General features: G+C 47.2%; 1 protein-coding gene across 1 annotated transcript in view; it reads left to right on the top strand.

Moving 5' to 3' along the window:
* The window catches only part of LOC147622983 (FAD/NAD(P)-binding oxidoreductase family protein), a 99054-nt gene that overhangs the window by 961 nt on the left and 81597 nt on the right, over positions 1–16496 (top strand). The window contains exon 2 of the mRNA XM_086821007.1: positions 46–321. Within this exon, the coding sequence (XP_086677133.1) occupies positions 46–321 (276 nt within the window). The remainder of the gene's footprint in view (positions 1–45; positions 322–16496) is intronic.

The following is a 16496-nucleotide window of genomic DNA, read 5'->3' as shown; positions in this document are numbered from 1 at the left end:
TTCACAAGATCATGAAGCCATTGCTGCTTTGTTATGCTGCTACAGGGCAAACATGGTCTAGGAGGGCGCATGGGAACACGCCACATCGCTCACGCCAATGGTGCTTCCTTGGTTTTTGATCATGCAGCGCAGTATTTCACAGTCACAGATCCCAGGTTCCAAAAATATGTGAACCAATGGATTGCAGAAGGTGTTGTCAAAGAGTGGAATGGTGTTGTTGGGACATTGGAAAAGGGAGGCAAGTTTTCGGAATTGCAACCTTGTACTAAGTATATCGCAACAGATGGCATGCGCCTCCTTGCAGATCACCTTCTTTCCAAGGTAAGCCAAATCTTAAGACATGACATTTTATGACTCTTCTTGAAGATATAGTTTCACCGTTTGTAATGTAATTGCATTGTTTTTGCATTTAGCCTGGTGTGATTTATCATGAAAGCCTAGGAAGCATACGACATCAGCATTTGGACAAGACGTCTTTCTTTTTCCATCTTGCTGTTGTTGGTGCCACTTGGAATTCCATTCATGGTATGCTAGGGCTACTCACTAAGGTCTCTCAGTTGCCCACGTAAATGGGGACTCCGATTTCTTCATCTCATCTGAAGATTGAATGATTATTTTGAACAACCATGCATTGTTCTCCCAGGATCTTCCTACATCACAAGCACCAAAACACATGCACACTCCGTCTGGATTCAAACAGTGTAGATGACACCTGAGAGCACCCCGAGCCTTGGAAGGGGCTTCCCTCTTCCCGTGTTAGACAGCACCTTGCTGGCGTTTTCTCTGCCCACGATCTCTTGAAGGCTGCTTTTCACTCCATCCTACTGGATGCCTTGGATCTGCTCCTGTACCTTGCGTTTTTGGCTTCCATGGGCTGCCTAGAGCACGTGTATGAGCCTCAACACTTGCAAAATGCCAATGCCTCACCCTAGGGACCTTGGAGCACTATATATGGGGCTGTCCCATGAAAGAACGCGGAGCACCAAGCAAAATAGAGGTGCAGCACGCGGCCAGGTCCCTCCCACCCAAACATCCCATGAGACCACCAATAAAGGTGGGGGATAAGGGGAGACCAAGGAGCATTTTTCCCTATATAGAGGGGTTAAGTTGACCCAAACCCACGATGTGGGATAATAGACTGCCACATGGCAGCGTGAGAAGCGGAGGACAAGAACCCATTCCAACACTCCCCTAGATGCAAAGCTCAAAGCGGAGAAGCAGGAGCCGATGAGGCTTTGATACCACGAAAGAAGATGGAGCGCGGAGCACCAAGCGAAATGGAAGCGCAACACATGGAAGACGGCCATCAACCGGCCAGGTTCCCCCCACCCAAACATCCCATGATACCACCGATAAAGGTGGGGGATAGGGGGAGACCAAAGGGCATTTTGCCCTACATAGAGGAGTTAAGTTGACCCCAACCCACTATGTGGGATAATAGACTGCCACATGGCAGCATGAGAAGTGGAGGGCAAGAATCCATTCCAACATCCCAAACAGACCGACCTGCTGTAGGTCTGGCTGACCAGCAAAAAGAGGACAAAATATTCATTTAATGATGCGTTTTCTCATGTATGGTCCCCCAAATCTAGGCACCTAGCGTTGGCTGCCCCTGTGGGTCCCCAATGGGCCTCCAAGGCTGCCCAAGGTGCCACACCTTGTCCTCAAGCTATAGCTGGTCCACAATTCCCTTATTGGTGTTGCTTGTTACCATATAAATATGGGTTCACACACACGGTATTCCCGGCCATTGATTCCTAGACCTAGACTCCTACTCGTACAAGGTCGTTTCTTGCATTTTTTGCGTTTCGGGGTTTCTCACTCCAGAAACGCGGTTTCATGTGACTATGGTGCATACATGCACAAATAGAGTTCGATCCATATATACATGAACCAAACCAACTCTAGTACTTCTCGCAAGACTTATGCCCTCCTTAGAGTTATCCATAGATGCAGTTATAGTCCAAGGTGCGGCCGATTGTGAACCATACCCTCATGTGATAGTACACAATATCATAGAAGTCCCATAAGCAGATGTACTGTCAGCCTCTAGTACCTTCGAATGAATACAAAGATGTCACCAAGCGACTCCTAGATAACAATTGAGCCCGTTTGTAACAAGGGAGTAGAGGTGCTACCCCCCCTCTTGAGCATCAGGCAATGCTCTAGACCCCAGCTCCAGCTCTGCTGAACCTGAATGAGCCATAGCAAGAGACATACACAGAGAAGAAGGGAGAGAAATGAAATGAAATGTTATATTAACGTCTTCAAAAGGCCATAATGACCTATGAGACCAAAAGTTACATCATGGTGGATCTGATACAATGTCTGGATAAAAAAACCCAAAAAATGAAAAAGACATATGTGGGGATAAGTCAACTCACCAAGTGTGAGCGTGTGACTCTCCTATCACACATGTATATTTGCTCTAGTACACATAGTGCACTTAGTACATTAAAAGTACTAAGTGTACTATGTACTATACAACTTATGGGCTAGTACACACTATAAGGGTGGGCATAATGCCTTTACCCCAACAACCTCCCACTTAAAGGCAAAGTGCCCTTAAATGAAGGAAAAGAAAAAATCAGTATGTACATGATAATATACAAGGCCATATCAAGGTTGAAACTGGCCTCATCCAATGTCCATCAAGTGTCTGCAATGAGCAAATCGTTCTGGAGGCAAACTCTTTGTCAACAGATCAGCCGGGTTGTCATCCGTATGAATCTTAACAAGCTGAATTTGCTTGTTCTCTATCACCTCTCTGATGAAGTGATACTTCACATCCACATGCTTCGTCTTTGCATGAAAGACAGGGTTCTTTGCCAACTGGATGGCACTCTGACTGTCACAATGCAACAATGGAATATCCCCTGTATAACCCAAATCAACCACTAACCGAGATAGCCATAATGCCTCCTTGCAAGCCTCTGTGGCTGCAATATACTCGGCCTCTGTAGTAGATAAGGCAGTGCACTTCTGCATCCTGGATATCCATGACACAGCACCTCCTATGAATGTAAACACATAACCAGTAGTAGACTTCCGGTTATCTGGATGACCGGCATAATCCGAATCCGTGTAACCATGCAGTAATGCATCTTGTTTGCCAAAACAAATGCACATATCCTGTGTGCCCTTCAGGTATCTCATGACACCTTTCACTGCTTCCCAATGCTTCTTGCCAGGTTTGGCCATGTATCTAGAAACCACTCCCACTACAAATGCAATGTCTGGCCTGGTAGCAACCATGGCATACATGAGACTGCCACAAGCTGAAGCATACGGAATCTTGGCCATATCAGCCCTGTCACTATCCGACTGTGGGCTGTGTTAGAAGTCATCTCTTGTCTAGTTTTATACACCAGGGCCTTTGTTGTGGGTGTGCCCGCCCTTATGAGGTGTTTTCCCATTTTTCCCCACACTCCGTATTTTTCCCATTTTTCTGAGGCTTGGGAGGGCTGCCAGGTGATGCCAGGAGCACTCTGAAGCTGGCCGACTGGATCTACATCAGTCGTGGGCTGTCAGAGTGCTGGCCGACTTGTTCTGACTAGGCGGAGGCATCTGTAGCTGGCCGACTGCTATTTTCAGCAGTCGTGGACATATTCCTCAGTCGTGGGCTTTCCTGATGCTGGCCGACTGCCCTCTAGGGGAGTATATATAGGTCCTCAGCCCCCATGCCTTATTTGTATCATATTCGGGATCTTCTTGTGTATATCAGAGCAGAGTTACACGCCTACATCTCTCTCTTTTTGTGCTGTTTTTCTGCCTGCGTTTTTGCTTTTGCTCTTGTGTTCCCAGGCTTGGTCATCATCTCCGCTGCGTATTCTGACATGGTATCAGAGCCTAGGCTCTAGATAGGTCTTGGGATTTGTGTGAGCAAGAGGGGGCTGTTTTTGTGGCTGATTGGTGGACTGTTTTGGGCTGATCGGGAAGAGGAGAAGCAAGAGGAAGGCGGGCTGATTTGCTGGACAGCCACTTGCAGGTATCAGTTCTTCTTTGTTCCCACCCACCCACCCTTTTCAGAGTACATCCCCGCTATGGCAGATCTGTTAGAGATGGCCGAGAGACATGTGAAGATCCCGACACTCCCCACGTTCCCGGTGGACCGTCAGTTGGACGGGAGCAACTACGGCATATGGAAGGTGATGATGGAATCCGTTTTGGAGTCTTACGACCTCGCCGATTTTGTCGTTGTTGGTATTCCACGGCCGGAAGTAGAGGAAGGGGAGTTACCGTCAACCCGAAAGGACCGGGAGGCCGAGACGCAGATGTGGGATCGCGTCAACGCCAGGGTCCGTTCGTTTATTTTCCTCAACTGCACACCACAGGTAATCAATCATGTAAAGCACATGACGCTGGCCAGAGGTATATGGCAGCATTTGGCTTCTCTGTACAATAGGGTATCACCCATGAAGAGGATTTCTTTGGAAGTACAGATGCGGGTTATGAGCCCTGCAAAGTCGGCGACGATGCGGGAGCATATTAACAAGCTGCAGGCTCTTCAGCAGGAAGTTCTTCAGGCTGGGAAGGAGATATCGTCAGAGGACATGGCCATAACGTTGCTGTCACATTTGCCCTCTTCGTACTCAGCATTTTACTCGTCGTTGATTACCAGTGGCAGGCTCAGCACCATCACATGGGAGGAGCTTGTGCCCATGGTCCTGGACCAGGAGGAACGATTTACGAACCCTCCTCAGGGTGGAGGTTCGGAGGCCTTTACTGGCCAACGGTCGAAAGGCCGTAACTCGGGCAAGGGGAAGGCTTCATCGGAGAAGTCTTCTGAGAAGAAGTCCGACGCTGACCGCGAGAAACTGAAGGCAGAGAGAACCTGTAATGATTGTGGCGAGAAAGGCCACTACTGGAGGCAGTGTCCCAAGCGGAAGACCGAGAAGGGTGAAGACTCCTCAGCAATCATGAAGACTCCGGCTTTTGTGCACCTGGAGGTGATGGACACCGATGCTTCATTTTCTTCAGGCAGGGAGGAGATGGGAGGACTCTCCGCAACGGATACTCGGGAGTGGATTCTCGATAGTGGTGCTTCCAGGCACATGACTCCTTCCCGTTCCGGTTTACAGGATCTCTGCAGGCTTTCTGGTCATATTCTTACTGGGGATACGTCCACTATCCCAGTTCACAGTGAGGGCAGGATGGAGATAGTTCCCGATGGCAGAGGAGGGAAGCATTCCTCCCAGGTGTTGTATGTTCCGGCACTTGGTTTTCATCTGTTGTCAGTGCATCAGGTTTGCAAGACTGGCGTACGGGTGGAGTTTGATGAGCATTTTGTTGCTCTCCGGGACAAAGCAACAGGCCAAGTGGTTTGGGGAGGTGGAGTGGCGAATGGAGTCTACAGGCTTTCAGCACTCTCTCTCCCAGGTCCTCAGGATTGTGATGAGTGGCAGTGTGGTAATGGCTACTCAGGTGTGGATATGCTGCAGGTGCGGGCTTTCCGAGACCAGGTGGTGGATAGCTTGCCAGTAGATGGCAGCAGTTGGCAGGAACTTTCCAATACTGAGGTTGGTAGTTCTTGTGTTCGTGAGTCGGAGGAAGCTGAACAGGTCACTTATGCTCTGATGTCTCGTCGTGTTCGGGACATAGACCTTCCAGTAGTTGAGGATGTTTTTTCCACGGGGACCTTTCGGAAAGCCAGGCAGGTGACAGGTGCTTACTTGTAGAAGGAGGTGGTTTCTCCAGGCTTTGTGGTTCCGGATTCAGAGGGGGTGGTTGACAGGTTTCATCAGGTTTCCAGGACTTGTTTGTGCACCGTAACAGGTGTTGATCCTTGTGAGCAGTGTGATGTCTCTGTGACTCAGAAGCTGGATGGTTCATTGATCTGGTTGATGGACACCGGATTGGACGGGAGCTTCCTGATGAGGCAGTTGAGCTCTTGGTTGCAGATGTCTCTTTGGGAGGCAGGATTGCGTTTCCTGTGGTTTCTGCGGCATGCGAAGGATCATGGACTCTTGTACACAGGAGGGGGATTGTTGGATGGAGTCCGACTCCGCGGTTGGAGTGACTCGGTTTGGGGAGGAGATCCGGACACGAGGGGATCTACTTATGGCCCAGGAGCAGTTTTACGGAGCAGGAGGAGGTTGCATGGCAGGTTTGGGCTTCCACTGGAGGATTCCTTGGTCATCTAGAGGCACTTTGTTCGTGAACAGATTGTTGCTGATGACATCTTGCTGGAGTTCTGTTCGACGGAGGACAGTTCGGTGGACCTCTTCACGAAGTCGCTCTCTCAGGACTTGCTCAGGCGGCACCCTAGCTCCCAGTGGTTGGTTACACAGCCAGGAGCTGAGAGGGGGTGTTAGAAGTCATCTCCTGTCTAGTTTTATACACCAGGGCCTTTGTTGTGGGTGTGCCCGCCCTTATGAGGTGTTTTCCCATTTTTCCCCACACTCCGTATTTTTCCCCTATTTTTTCCCATTTTTCTGAGGCTTGGGAGGGCTGCCAGGTGATGCCAGGAGCACTCTGAAGCTGGCCGACTGGATCTACATCAGTCGTGGGCTGTCAGAGTGCTGGCCGACTTGTTCTGACTAGGCGGAGGCATCTGTAGCTGGCCGACTGCTATTTTCAGCAGTCGTGGACATATTCCTCAGTCGTGGGCTTTCCTGATGCTGGCCGACTGCCCTCTAGGGGAGTATATATAGGTCCTCAGCCCCCATGCCTTATTTGTATCATATTCGGGATCTTCTTGTGTATATCAGAGCAGAGTTACACGCCTACATCTCTCTCTTTTTGTGCTGTTTTTCTGCCTGCGTTTTTGCTTTTGCTCTTGTGTTCCCAGGCTTGGTCATCATCTCCGCTGCGTATTCTGACAGGCTGTCCATAGCACTGAGTTTCACATATGGAGGCAAAAGAGTACTAGTCTTCTTCCCCCCATCCATATTGAACCTCTGCAAAACTTTGCCAATGTATTCCTTCTGAGACAAATACAACACATGCTGATTTCTATCCCGAAGTATCCGCATACCCAAAATGTGATTTGCATCACCCAAATCCTTCATATCAAAGGTCTGATGCAGCCTCTTCTTCAAGGCATCCATCTCTTTACGAGATTTCCCGGCAATCAACATATCATCAACATACAAGATGAGGATCAATAGATTGCCATCCAAAGCTTTCTTGGTGTATAAGCTGTGATCTATGTCACTTCTCCTGAAATCCTGGGATTTCATGAATGTATCAAATTTATGATACCATTCCCTTGGTGCCTGTTTGAGCCCATAAAGACTCTTTTTCAGCTTGCATACAAGCTTCTCCTTTCCATTCACTGCATAACCCTCTGGCGGTTGCATATATATCTCCTCATGGAGATCACCGTGAAGAAAAGCAGTCTTCACATCCATCTGAATCAAATCCAGATCATCATGAGCAACCAAAGCTAATACAGCTCTAAGTGTGGTCATTTTGACCATTGGAGAGAAGATCTCATCAAAGTCCACACCATATTCTTGCTTGAAGCCCTAGCCACTAACCTGGCTTTGTATCTTGGCTTTGCACAGGTGCAACTTTGAGCCTGTAAACCCACTTGCATGGCAAAACCTTCTTGCCTGTAGGCAAATGCACCAACTTCCATGATCCATTTTTGTTCAGAGAATCCATCTCTGACTTCATAGCACGCTCCCAAAGAGCCTTGTCTGCCCTCTGTAAAGCCTCCTTATAACATGAGGGCTCCCCACAGTTAGTGAACATCAAGTAGTCAACCCCTGGAACAAACCTGTCAGGGGGTCTGGAAGGTCTTGTGGACCTCCGTACCCAATGATCATCATTTGCAGGTTGCTGTCCAGCCTGCATATCACCTATTGGTGGCTCCTGTTCCATGCCATAAGGTTGAAAGATCATGCTCGGTATCTCTAACTGTGGGATATCCATACGGATATCTTCTGCCATCTCTAGCTGTCCATTTTCAGCACCATTTAAGGGCTGGTGTTGTTGCTGTAATGGCTGATTTACAGCCCTTGGTTGTTGTCCATGATGTCCATCATCATCAAAGATGACTGTGCCAGGCTCCTGTTGCCTTGCAGGCTCCTTATACATGCATGTTTCATCAAAAATGACATCATTTGCTGCGTATAATCTTTCTATTCACGGGATCCCAAAGTCTATACCCCATTTCACCTCTGTCACCATATCCTAGGAATATGCATTTGTGAGACTTAGGATCAAGTTTGGTGCGTATTTCCCTGCGTATGTGCACGTACGCAATGCAACCAAACACTCTCAAGTGCTTGTATGACGGAGGCTTCCCTGTCCATACTTCCTCTAGCACTTTCCCACCAAGTCTCGTGTTAGGTGACCTGTTTATAAGATGAACGGCTGTCATAACAGCTTCAGCCCAAAAACCATGAGGTAATGCAGCATGTGACAACATAGAACGGACCTTCTCCTGAATGGTCCTGTTCATCCTCTCTGTTGTCCCGTTTTGTGGAGGATCATAAGGAGTAGAGAGCTCCCTCTTGATGCCTTTAGCATCACAAAAATCCTGAAACTGTTTGGACATTTACTCTCCACCATTGTCGGAACGCAAAGCCTTCAGTGTTTTGCCAGTTTGATTCTCAACATGAGCAACAAACTTCTCAAACACTGAGAATGTATCACTCTTCAAACGAAGAGGATAAACCCACACCTTGCGTGTGGCATCATCAATAAAAGACAAAATATTTTGCCCCTCCAAAAGAAAGCTGAGGCATCTCACATACATCTGTATGCACAAGCTCTAACTGAGCATCTTTCTGTCCAAGAGCTTTCTTATGGGGGCACTCGAGTTGCCTGCCATATATACAATGCTCACAAAACTGAAAACTTGAGAACTTTAGAGAAGGCAAGTAACCAAAACGAGACAATTGCTCCATTTCTTTGACACTCATGTGTCCCGACCGGCTATGCCACATAGAGATTTCTGGCAGCTCGGTTGCATTTACATTAGCATGATGACAAACATTAGCATGCATGAAGTAAAGAGTGTCCACCTTAGAGCCTTTGGCAACAACTAGTTCCACTTTCCACGACCAAATGTGGTAACATAATCAGCATCATCAAGCTGTCTAGTAGAAAGCAGGTTCTTCTTGATCTCAGGCACATGCCTGACATCATGGAGCATAAGCTGTGAGCCATCTGAAAACACAAGCCTCACATCACCTCTGCCAAGAATTTTGCATGCATGGTTGTCACCCAAATAAACTACTCCTTCATTGCCAGCAGTATACCTGACAAACAAGTCTCTGCAACCTGTGACATGAAAGGAGGCACCTGAATCAATGATCCATGGGTGCATACCATGACCATCTCCTGCAAGAAGTGAAGGGGCATCAAGTGAAGACGTGAATAGGACTTCATCCTCGCTGTCACCTGCATGTGACACATTGACTTCTTCAATCTTGACTCCACTTTTGCCCTTTGGCTTTGCATCTTTGGCTTCATCTTTGTCTTTGTCTTTTCCTTTGCCCTTTTCCTTTTGATCATTCTTCCATTTGTAGCATTGCTTTTTGATATGTCCCTTCTTACCACAATAATGGCATTCCAAGTCCTTTTTGGAGCGGGACTTGCTCCTTCCCCGTTCTTGGCTTTTACCCCTTTGCTGGGATCTCCCACGTGCATTCATTGCATTGGACTTTCCAACAGAGTTGTTTTTCCTGTTCATCTCCTCTTGAAGGAGAGCACCCTCCACATCTGCATATGACAGCATAGCATTTGAATTGCTAGTGGCTGTCCTGAATGTGTTCCAACTCTCTGGCAAAGTGCATAAGAGAAAGGTGGCTTTGAACTCATCGTCCATTGCCAACTTTTGATTGATTACCTGGCTGACAACACCATTAAACTCATTTAGATGGACTGTCAATAGACGCCCCTTCCTTCATTTGAAGACCTATGAGTTTCTTCAACCAATACACTTTGCTTGAGGCACTTTGCTGGGCATACAGGTCCTGCAATCTTTGCCACATTCCCCAAGCTGTCTTCTCTTCATGTATGCTGAAAAGTAAAGTGTCTAACATAGACAACATGATAGTGGATCTTGCTAGCTCATCCATATCTTCCCATTCTTCAGCAGTAAGAGAAGCGGGCATTACACCCCTTTCTTTGATGGGCTTGTGCTGCTTCTTTTGGAGCAACACATTATAGCACTGGGTTTGCCAAATGTCATAATTATGTGAGCCTTCAAGCTTTTTGATATGAAGCAATGAAGAGCTCTCACCTGTGGTTGCCATAGCAATATGCAACCTGTCACACAGTCAATGCCTGACTCCCTGCAAGATGTGCAAACACTGCACCAAAAGCACACAAAGTGCTCACAGTTGTTCTCCCAAAGTTTATCTCCCACTGCGGAAGCACAAATGCAACTCTACTCCCACTGTACGTGGTAAAATCACCAAAATCTGGTTGCTGCAGATTTAGGACAGCACCTTAGATGTGCTCTATTCCCCTTCCAAAGTACTGTACAACAGTACTAAGTGCTCACCAATGATGTACCAAATCTGTGCCGGCAAGTACAGCAGCTGAAAATGAACCTTTTCCTCACTCAAATCAATGTACAGCCATGCCAAAACTTGTACAAAGTTATACCAAATCTGTACCAGCAAGTACAGTAGCAATAAATGCTCTCCTGGCTGTCCAAATGAGTGAAAATCAGACCTTGACAGTCCCCACCATTGCATACAACAGTCCCGGACAGAAATTGAGCATCCTAGTGTCTAAAATGGTTTCCCCTGAAAAAAGAACTTTTCAATGTGCATTTGGAATTAATTGAAAATAAGTATAAAGGACCTTAGCCTAAGGGTCTAGATTTTCAGATTTTTTTTAAATTATGGTCCAATTAAGGTTCCTATGGACCAATATGGACCAATAGGATCAATCCAAGTGTGGGGAGGAGATAAATCCAATTTATAAAAGAAAAATATCCAAAAATGAGTAAATGTCCACTTAAGATGAAGAGTTCACTGAGTACAAGGTTTATTAGTAAAAAACTATGAATATTACTAAAAAAATGAGATAATTTGGATATAATGATTCAATTTTGACACCTTGGTAAGGAGAAGGGGGCTCTTCAAGGAGGCGCCTATTTCACATGTGTGGTGGAGTTTTAAACTCAAAAATATTGTGATATTTTTATCTCTCCTCTCTCTTGGATCAAACCAAATCAAAAGGGAGCTTAGGTTAGCTCTAGCATCATCAGATGAAGTCAACTGAAGGGTTTAAAGGGCTTGGATTGACTTGTTTGGATTTGAGGGAAGTGTTTTTGTATCAGGTTTGTCAGCAAATAGAAATTAGCAGAGTCAGTAATAGTCAGATGAGTTAGTGGTCTGATGAGTGATCCAGAGTCATATGTGTGTCAGTTGTGTCAATTGAGTGTCCATAATGATGGATTCTTGTGAGGTTTGAATGTCTTAAGTGTCTAGGAGTGTTAGCTGAGTCAGAACTGAGTTAGTTAGCATCAGATGAGAGAGTACAGAGTCAATTTAGGTCTGATCATAAGATGAAGTCAATTGAAGGTTTGAAAGGCTTGGATTGGCTTGTTTGGGTTTGAGGGAAGTGCTTTTGTATCAGGTCTATTCAGTAGTAGTCAGATGAGTTAGTGGACTAATGAGTGATCTAGAGTCAGTTGTGTCAGTTGAGTTTCCATAGTGATGGATTCTTGTGAGGTTTAAATGTCTTAACGGTCTAGGACTGAGTCAGCCAACATCAGTTAGATGAGAGAGTACAGAGTCAGTTTAGGTCAGTTGAGCATCACAACTGACTTAAGGTGAGGGTCTAGGACTGAGTCAGTGAACATCTAGGACTGATTCCTCAACTCAGGGTCTAGGGTTGAAGCAACTGTACAAGCCCCTTGACTGCAAGTGGATTTCTGAGGGTTCAAGGCATAAAAGTCTTCACTGCTGCTTTGCCAAGCTCAACAAGCATAAAATCTTGAAAAGCCCCTTGAGTCAAGATCAATTTCTGATCATACATGGTACATTAACGCACATGAAGGCATCCAGAGTCTTCACAATGCTTCCCCCTGGCCACATATACATCCAATACATAAAAGCCCCTTGATTTACAGGCACATTGAGTGCTTGAAACACATTGCCCAAAGCATCAAATGCCAGTGCCTGCATGCAAATCAACCCAATTGACACAAAAGCCCTTTGATTTGCACTGCAATTTCCTGCAATTTTGCCCCAAATGTGAGATTGCTCATATCATACAGCATGTATGAATGCCCAATGGCACAATTACATCAAAAGCCCCAAATTTTGACATCCAATTTCCTGCAAATTGACGGGGAATGTGACCAATGTCACCTAATTGTTGCCAATTTTGCTCAAAATTTGAGCAATTTGGACCTGTACATGCTCAATTGATGATTGTAGCTGCTCAATTGCAAATCCCAAAAAAAACTTGAAGTAAATACCTTTGAAATCAGCTGATTTCCGTTGCAGAAAGAGGGGGGGGGGGGGGGGCGTCAAATTTGATGACTCGTGAAGGAGCTGTTGTTGCTGTAAGAAGCGAGATGCCTTGTATCGTTGGGTTTGTGGTTTGTTTCTGTCGTAGGTCTTCCCATAGGTCAAGGCGCGTCCAGCGTTGCCTGGCTTCCAGATGAGTGCCTCGCCTTTGTGTGGTTTTTATGTTTTATGTCATGCCAGTTTTGTGCCGACAGATATTTTGTACTTGTTCCATGAACGGGAGATATGTCCATGTTACTATTTGCACAATGCACACATATTTTGCATGTTTGAAACTGTTTTCGCATGACATGTATTTGTGTGTTTGCCTGCTTGACGTGTTACTTACTGAGCGGGGACGCCTGCCAGTGAGTCGTGAAGTCTGCTCTGTATTCTGACAAGTTTTGGTGCATGTGAACAGGTGGTAAGTATGTCACACTTGTTGTTTTAATGCTTTATATTCTAACCTTTTATTTTATAAGGTTAGGTGTTCACATTTATTTAAAAGTGGGCACCCACTTAGGGGCCAAGGTGGGGAGCCCCACTTTTAAGTGAGTGTGGGGGTGGGCATGGTCACCTACCCACACTAGTCCCCCCACATGCATGCGTGGGAAATCTCTAGTTTTACTCCTCCTCCAACCTTAATAAAAGAAAGCCATCACCTCCATCAAAGGTATGCCGGCGATCATCTCTTTGTAATTTTTGTTGTTTTACAAACGGCGCCATCTTCACGAAAACGGCGGCCGGTTGTATTCGCTCAGGCGGCTGCCTCTCCCACCTTGAACTGGCGGCTCTTCTCCCTGCGCTACAGGCGATACAAACTGCAGTCAGACGCCTCTTGTTCTTACAGGCTGTACTGCAGCCGGCGATTCCTCCTGGACTAGCAGGCCGTGTGGTGCCCCCAGTAGACTGCCGCCAGCAGACGGAGCTGCCTTTGTAGGTGCCTGTGTGCTCTCCTGCGCATCTCTTCCAGCAGGTTACCTTTTTCCACTGCAGGCACCTACACTACCTCCATCTCCTCTTTGCAGTCAGAGCGTTCATCTGCAGCCAGGCAACTTTATACTGGTTGTTTTTCCACACCTCTTGAGGCTGAGCCACCTTCTCCTATACAACGGGTGGCTGTGTTCCTGCAGCGAGACTTTACTTCTCCCAAGGCAGTTTTTCTATCGCCTATTTGCACGAGGTTGTACTTCTTTTCCATTGGCGGCTACAAGAAGACTTCACATCTTTTGGGTGGTTTTCATCTTCTACACAAACACCACGAGTATTGATTTTCTATCAACCATCTACAAGTAAGTGAATTTCAGATTCCAGTAAAGTATTTTATGTTTAAAATTGATAAGGGATTCATCCCTCTACGGCCAACGCCCGTTCGGTGCCGGGTTGTCCAAGCTATATTGGCGAACCTCGGTCCAAAGGTGCTGAGATCGAGGGAGCCAGGCGTTAGTACGAGAGCGCGTGTTTGTGCGTGGTCTCGGAACACCAGTGAGGCGCTCTCCGCGGAGTCCAGTGAAAGCACAGGACCGTAGAGATTGGACCACACTAGTGGTCGTTCTGCTTCGAGCTTCTACATCGAAGTTCGAGCCTATTTGTTTGGTACTATTTTCATATGTACATGGACATTATCTGGTTCTTGGAACCCGTGGAGCATTGTATTCATTAAATACTCCCAATAAATATATCATATATTGAAGGGGGGTCGGCCCGTTCCGGCCCCAGTGCTGGTGTCCATCTTTCCATTTCATTTCATTTAAATTTCAAGTTGTATTAAGTTGTCCATTTCAAATTTGTGGTTTTAAAGTTGTGCTATTAAGCGTGTGGGTGTCCAACGGAGTCTTTCCCACTTGACGGGATCGATTTCATCCGAACCCATGAAGCCTCTATGAAGATACCAGCGGTGACAAACTGTCGAAAGCCATAGCCTTAAACCCATGTTTTGCACCATAACACTTCAATTGCTTCTGGGGCGTCGAGCTCTGCATAGCTCAGTGGCTCTGTCGAGTGTCACACCTCTCGGCTGAGCTCCTACACTAGCCTGTGGTTTGGGTATGATGGGTGGATCGGCCCTTGGAGTGCTGGTATGGAAGAAGAAGTCAGTGAGAGCTCTCTGTGCTAGTCCTCGAGCAAGTACAGCTGATGTGGATCTCGCTAAGGACTCCCTGTGTCTACGGAGTTCTAGAAGAAAAAGTCCTAGACATCTCTGATCCGGGAAGTCCATGATCCTGGAAAGTGGTCCGAACCCAGCTCAGAAGAGGCAGTGGAACCTCCCCCGAATCTCATAGTACACGGGGCATCTGCATATGTAATGGTCCTCTGTCTCGGTCTCTGTGTGACAGAGCTGGCATATCCTGTCCTCTGGTGCGGCCGCCCTAGGCCCATATCTGGCAGTCTCCACTCTCAGCTGGTGGGACGAGGTGCGGATCTGGCCGATCGCACATCTCACCCCAAAGGATAGGTGTATGTCCATGTAGCGTGGACGGATGATGAACCCATCCTCTGTTAGGCAGCATAGGAGGTGATCTCTGTAGGACATCTTTGTCCCCAGTGGATGACTAGGTGAACTCCATGTCCTCTGAGTATCCAGTCTGACAATGTCCTTCCTGATAACCCTGTTCCACTCTCTGCGCGGCTGAGAGCAACCACCTCTGGAAGCCGACTCCCCTGGCATTGATAAGTCTCTGTGTATAAGACCAAGTCTCTCCCCCTTAAATGTCTCCTCGAATAGACCTGCATCTGTCCTCAAGGCGTCCAAACCGCAATCTCTAGCTTGGTCTCATAGGTCTTCTCGCACCGTCATTGGGCACATCGCTCGGTGATGATCACCCTCCCATCTCTGTACACTGCCCATTTCCTTGCCTTCTGTGCATCCAAGTTGCGTGGCATGCATTCCCTCCTGTGTGCCACCTGTGCTAGTGTGAGATCGTCTTCGAGGTAAGTCTTTTCTCCTTTTAGTGCCTGCCTTTTGGTAAGGAATGCTTGCCTGGCCTCCAACCCTGCAAACTTGAGGATGAGTGTGCGTTCCTTGGTGGTGTCTTTGCCCACCCTCCATGCCTCGGCGAAGGGGGTATCAGCGATTTCCAGCTTTCTGCATAGTGCTATGGCATCCTCTTTCGGTGAGGCTCCTTCCTTCCATCCCACCACTCTCACATTCAATGCCCTAATCTTTCTTTTCTCCTCTTCAAGTGTGCCATTGATGATGTTTGGGGATGATGGTGGGTTCCGTTGCTTCTTGGCAACCTCAATCCAGCTGCCTGCTTCCACTTGTTTTTGTGTCTTCTTAATCACCTTGGCCCATGCAATTGCCTCGTTTGCCTTCTTCTCCTCTTGTTCTTGGAGGGTCTTCAATTGCACTCTAAGTGTATTCAACTCATCATTGAGGGATAGTTGAATCTCTCCTTCTTCGAATTGAGTATGTGCCCTCAAGGTCTCGTTTTCCACTCTAAGGGTGGCGACTTGGGCCTCCAGCTCCGTGATTAGTGAGGTGTGGTGGCTGGTTTTTGCGTCCCAACATTTGGACCATTTCCTCGTGCATCTTGCTTAGCTGAGTTGCCATGTATGCCTGCATGTCTGCCTTCCACCTATCCATCTCCTCTTGCATGGAGGCATGCAACTCATGCCTAAGGTCATCACTATCCTTGTTCTCCCCGAGCTTCTTTTGTAGGTGCTCAATGTCAGTATCCTGCATTTTGCATACTTCTCTCATGGTGGTCAGGCATGTTTTGATATGGGGGTTGCCGATCTTCTGTGAGCTCGCCCAAATCGAGCTGTATTTCCTCTCCTTCTCACCTCTAATCATTGTTGTCGGCGAGCTGTCCATGTTGGACTGTAGGGGTCCCCCTTCTAGTACTGAATTTGCTCCTCAGCTGGTGGCCCCCATAGATGGCCAGCTGCAAGTGGGGAGGCAAGTAGCAGCAGGTAGGTATGTTGCTGCCTTAGGGGCCTGAGCAAGGGCAGTTGGGGAAACGAAGGGCGGGTGGGGAAATGAAGGCAGAGAGAGAGGGGAAACGAACAACAGAGAAGCGAAGAGAAAGGGGGCGAAGAGAGAGAGGGCGGGTGGGAAGAGAGAGAAGC

Source organism: Cibotium barometz, chromosome 27, assembly GCF_041138505.1.
Source record: "Cibotium barometz isolate CiBa-2024 chromosome 27, ASM4113850v1, whole genome shotgun sequence".
NCBI classification, from domain to species: domain Eukaryota; kingdom Viridiplantae; phylum Streptophyta; class Polypodiopsida; order Cyatheales; family Cibotiaceae; genus Cibotium; species Cibotium barometz.
The sequence above is the reverse complement of the archived record's forward strand: the minus strand, read 5'-3'. Positions and strand labels throughout refer to the sequence as shown.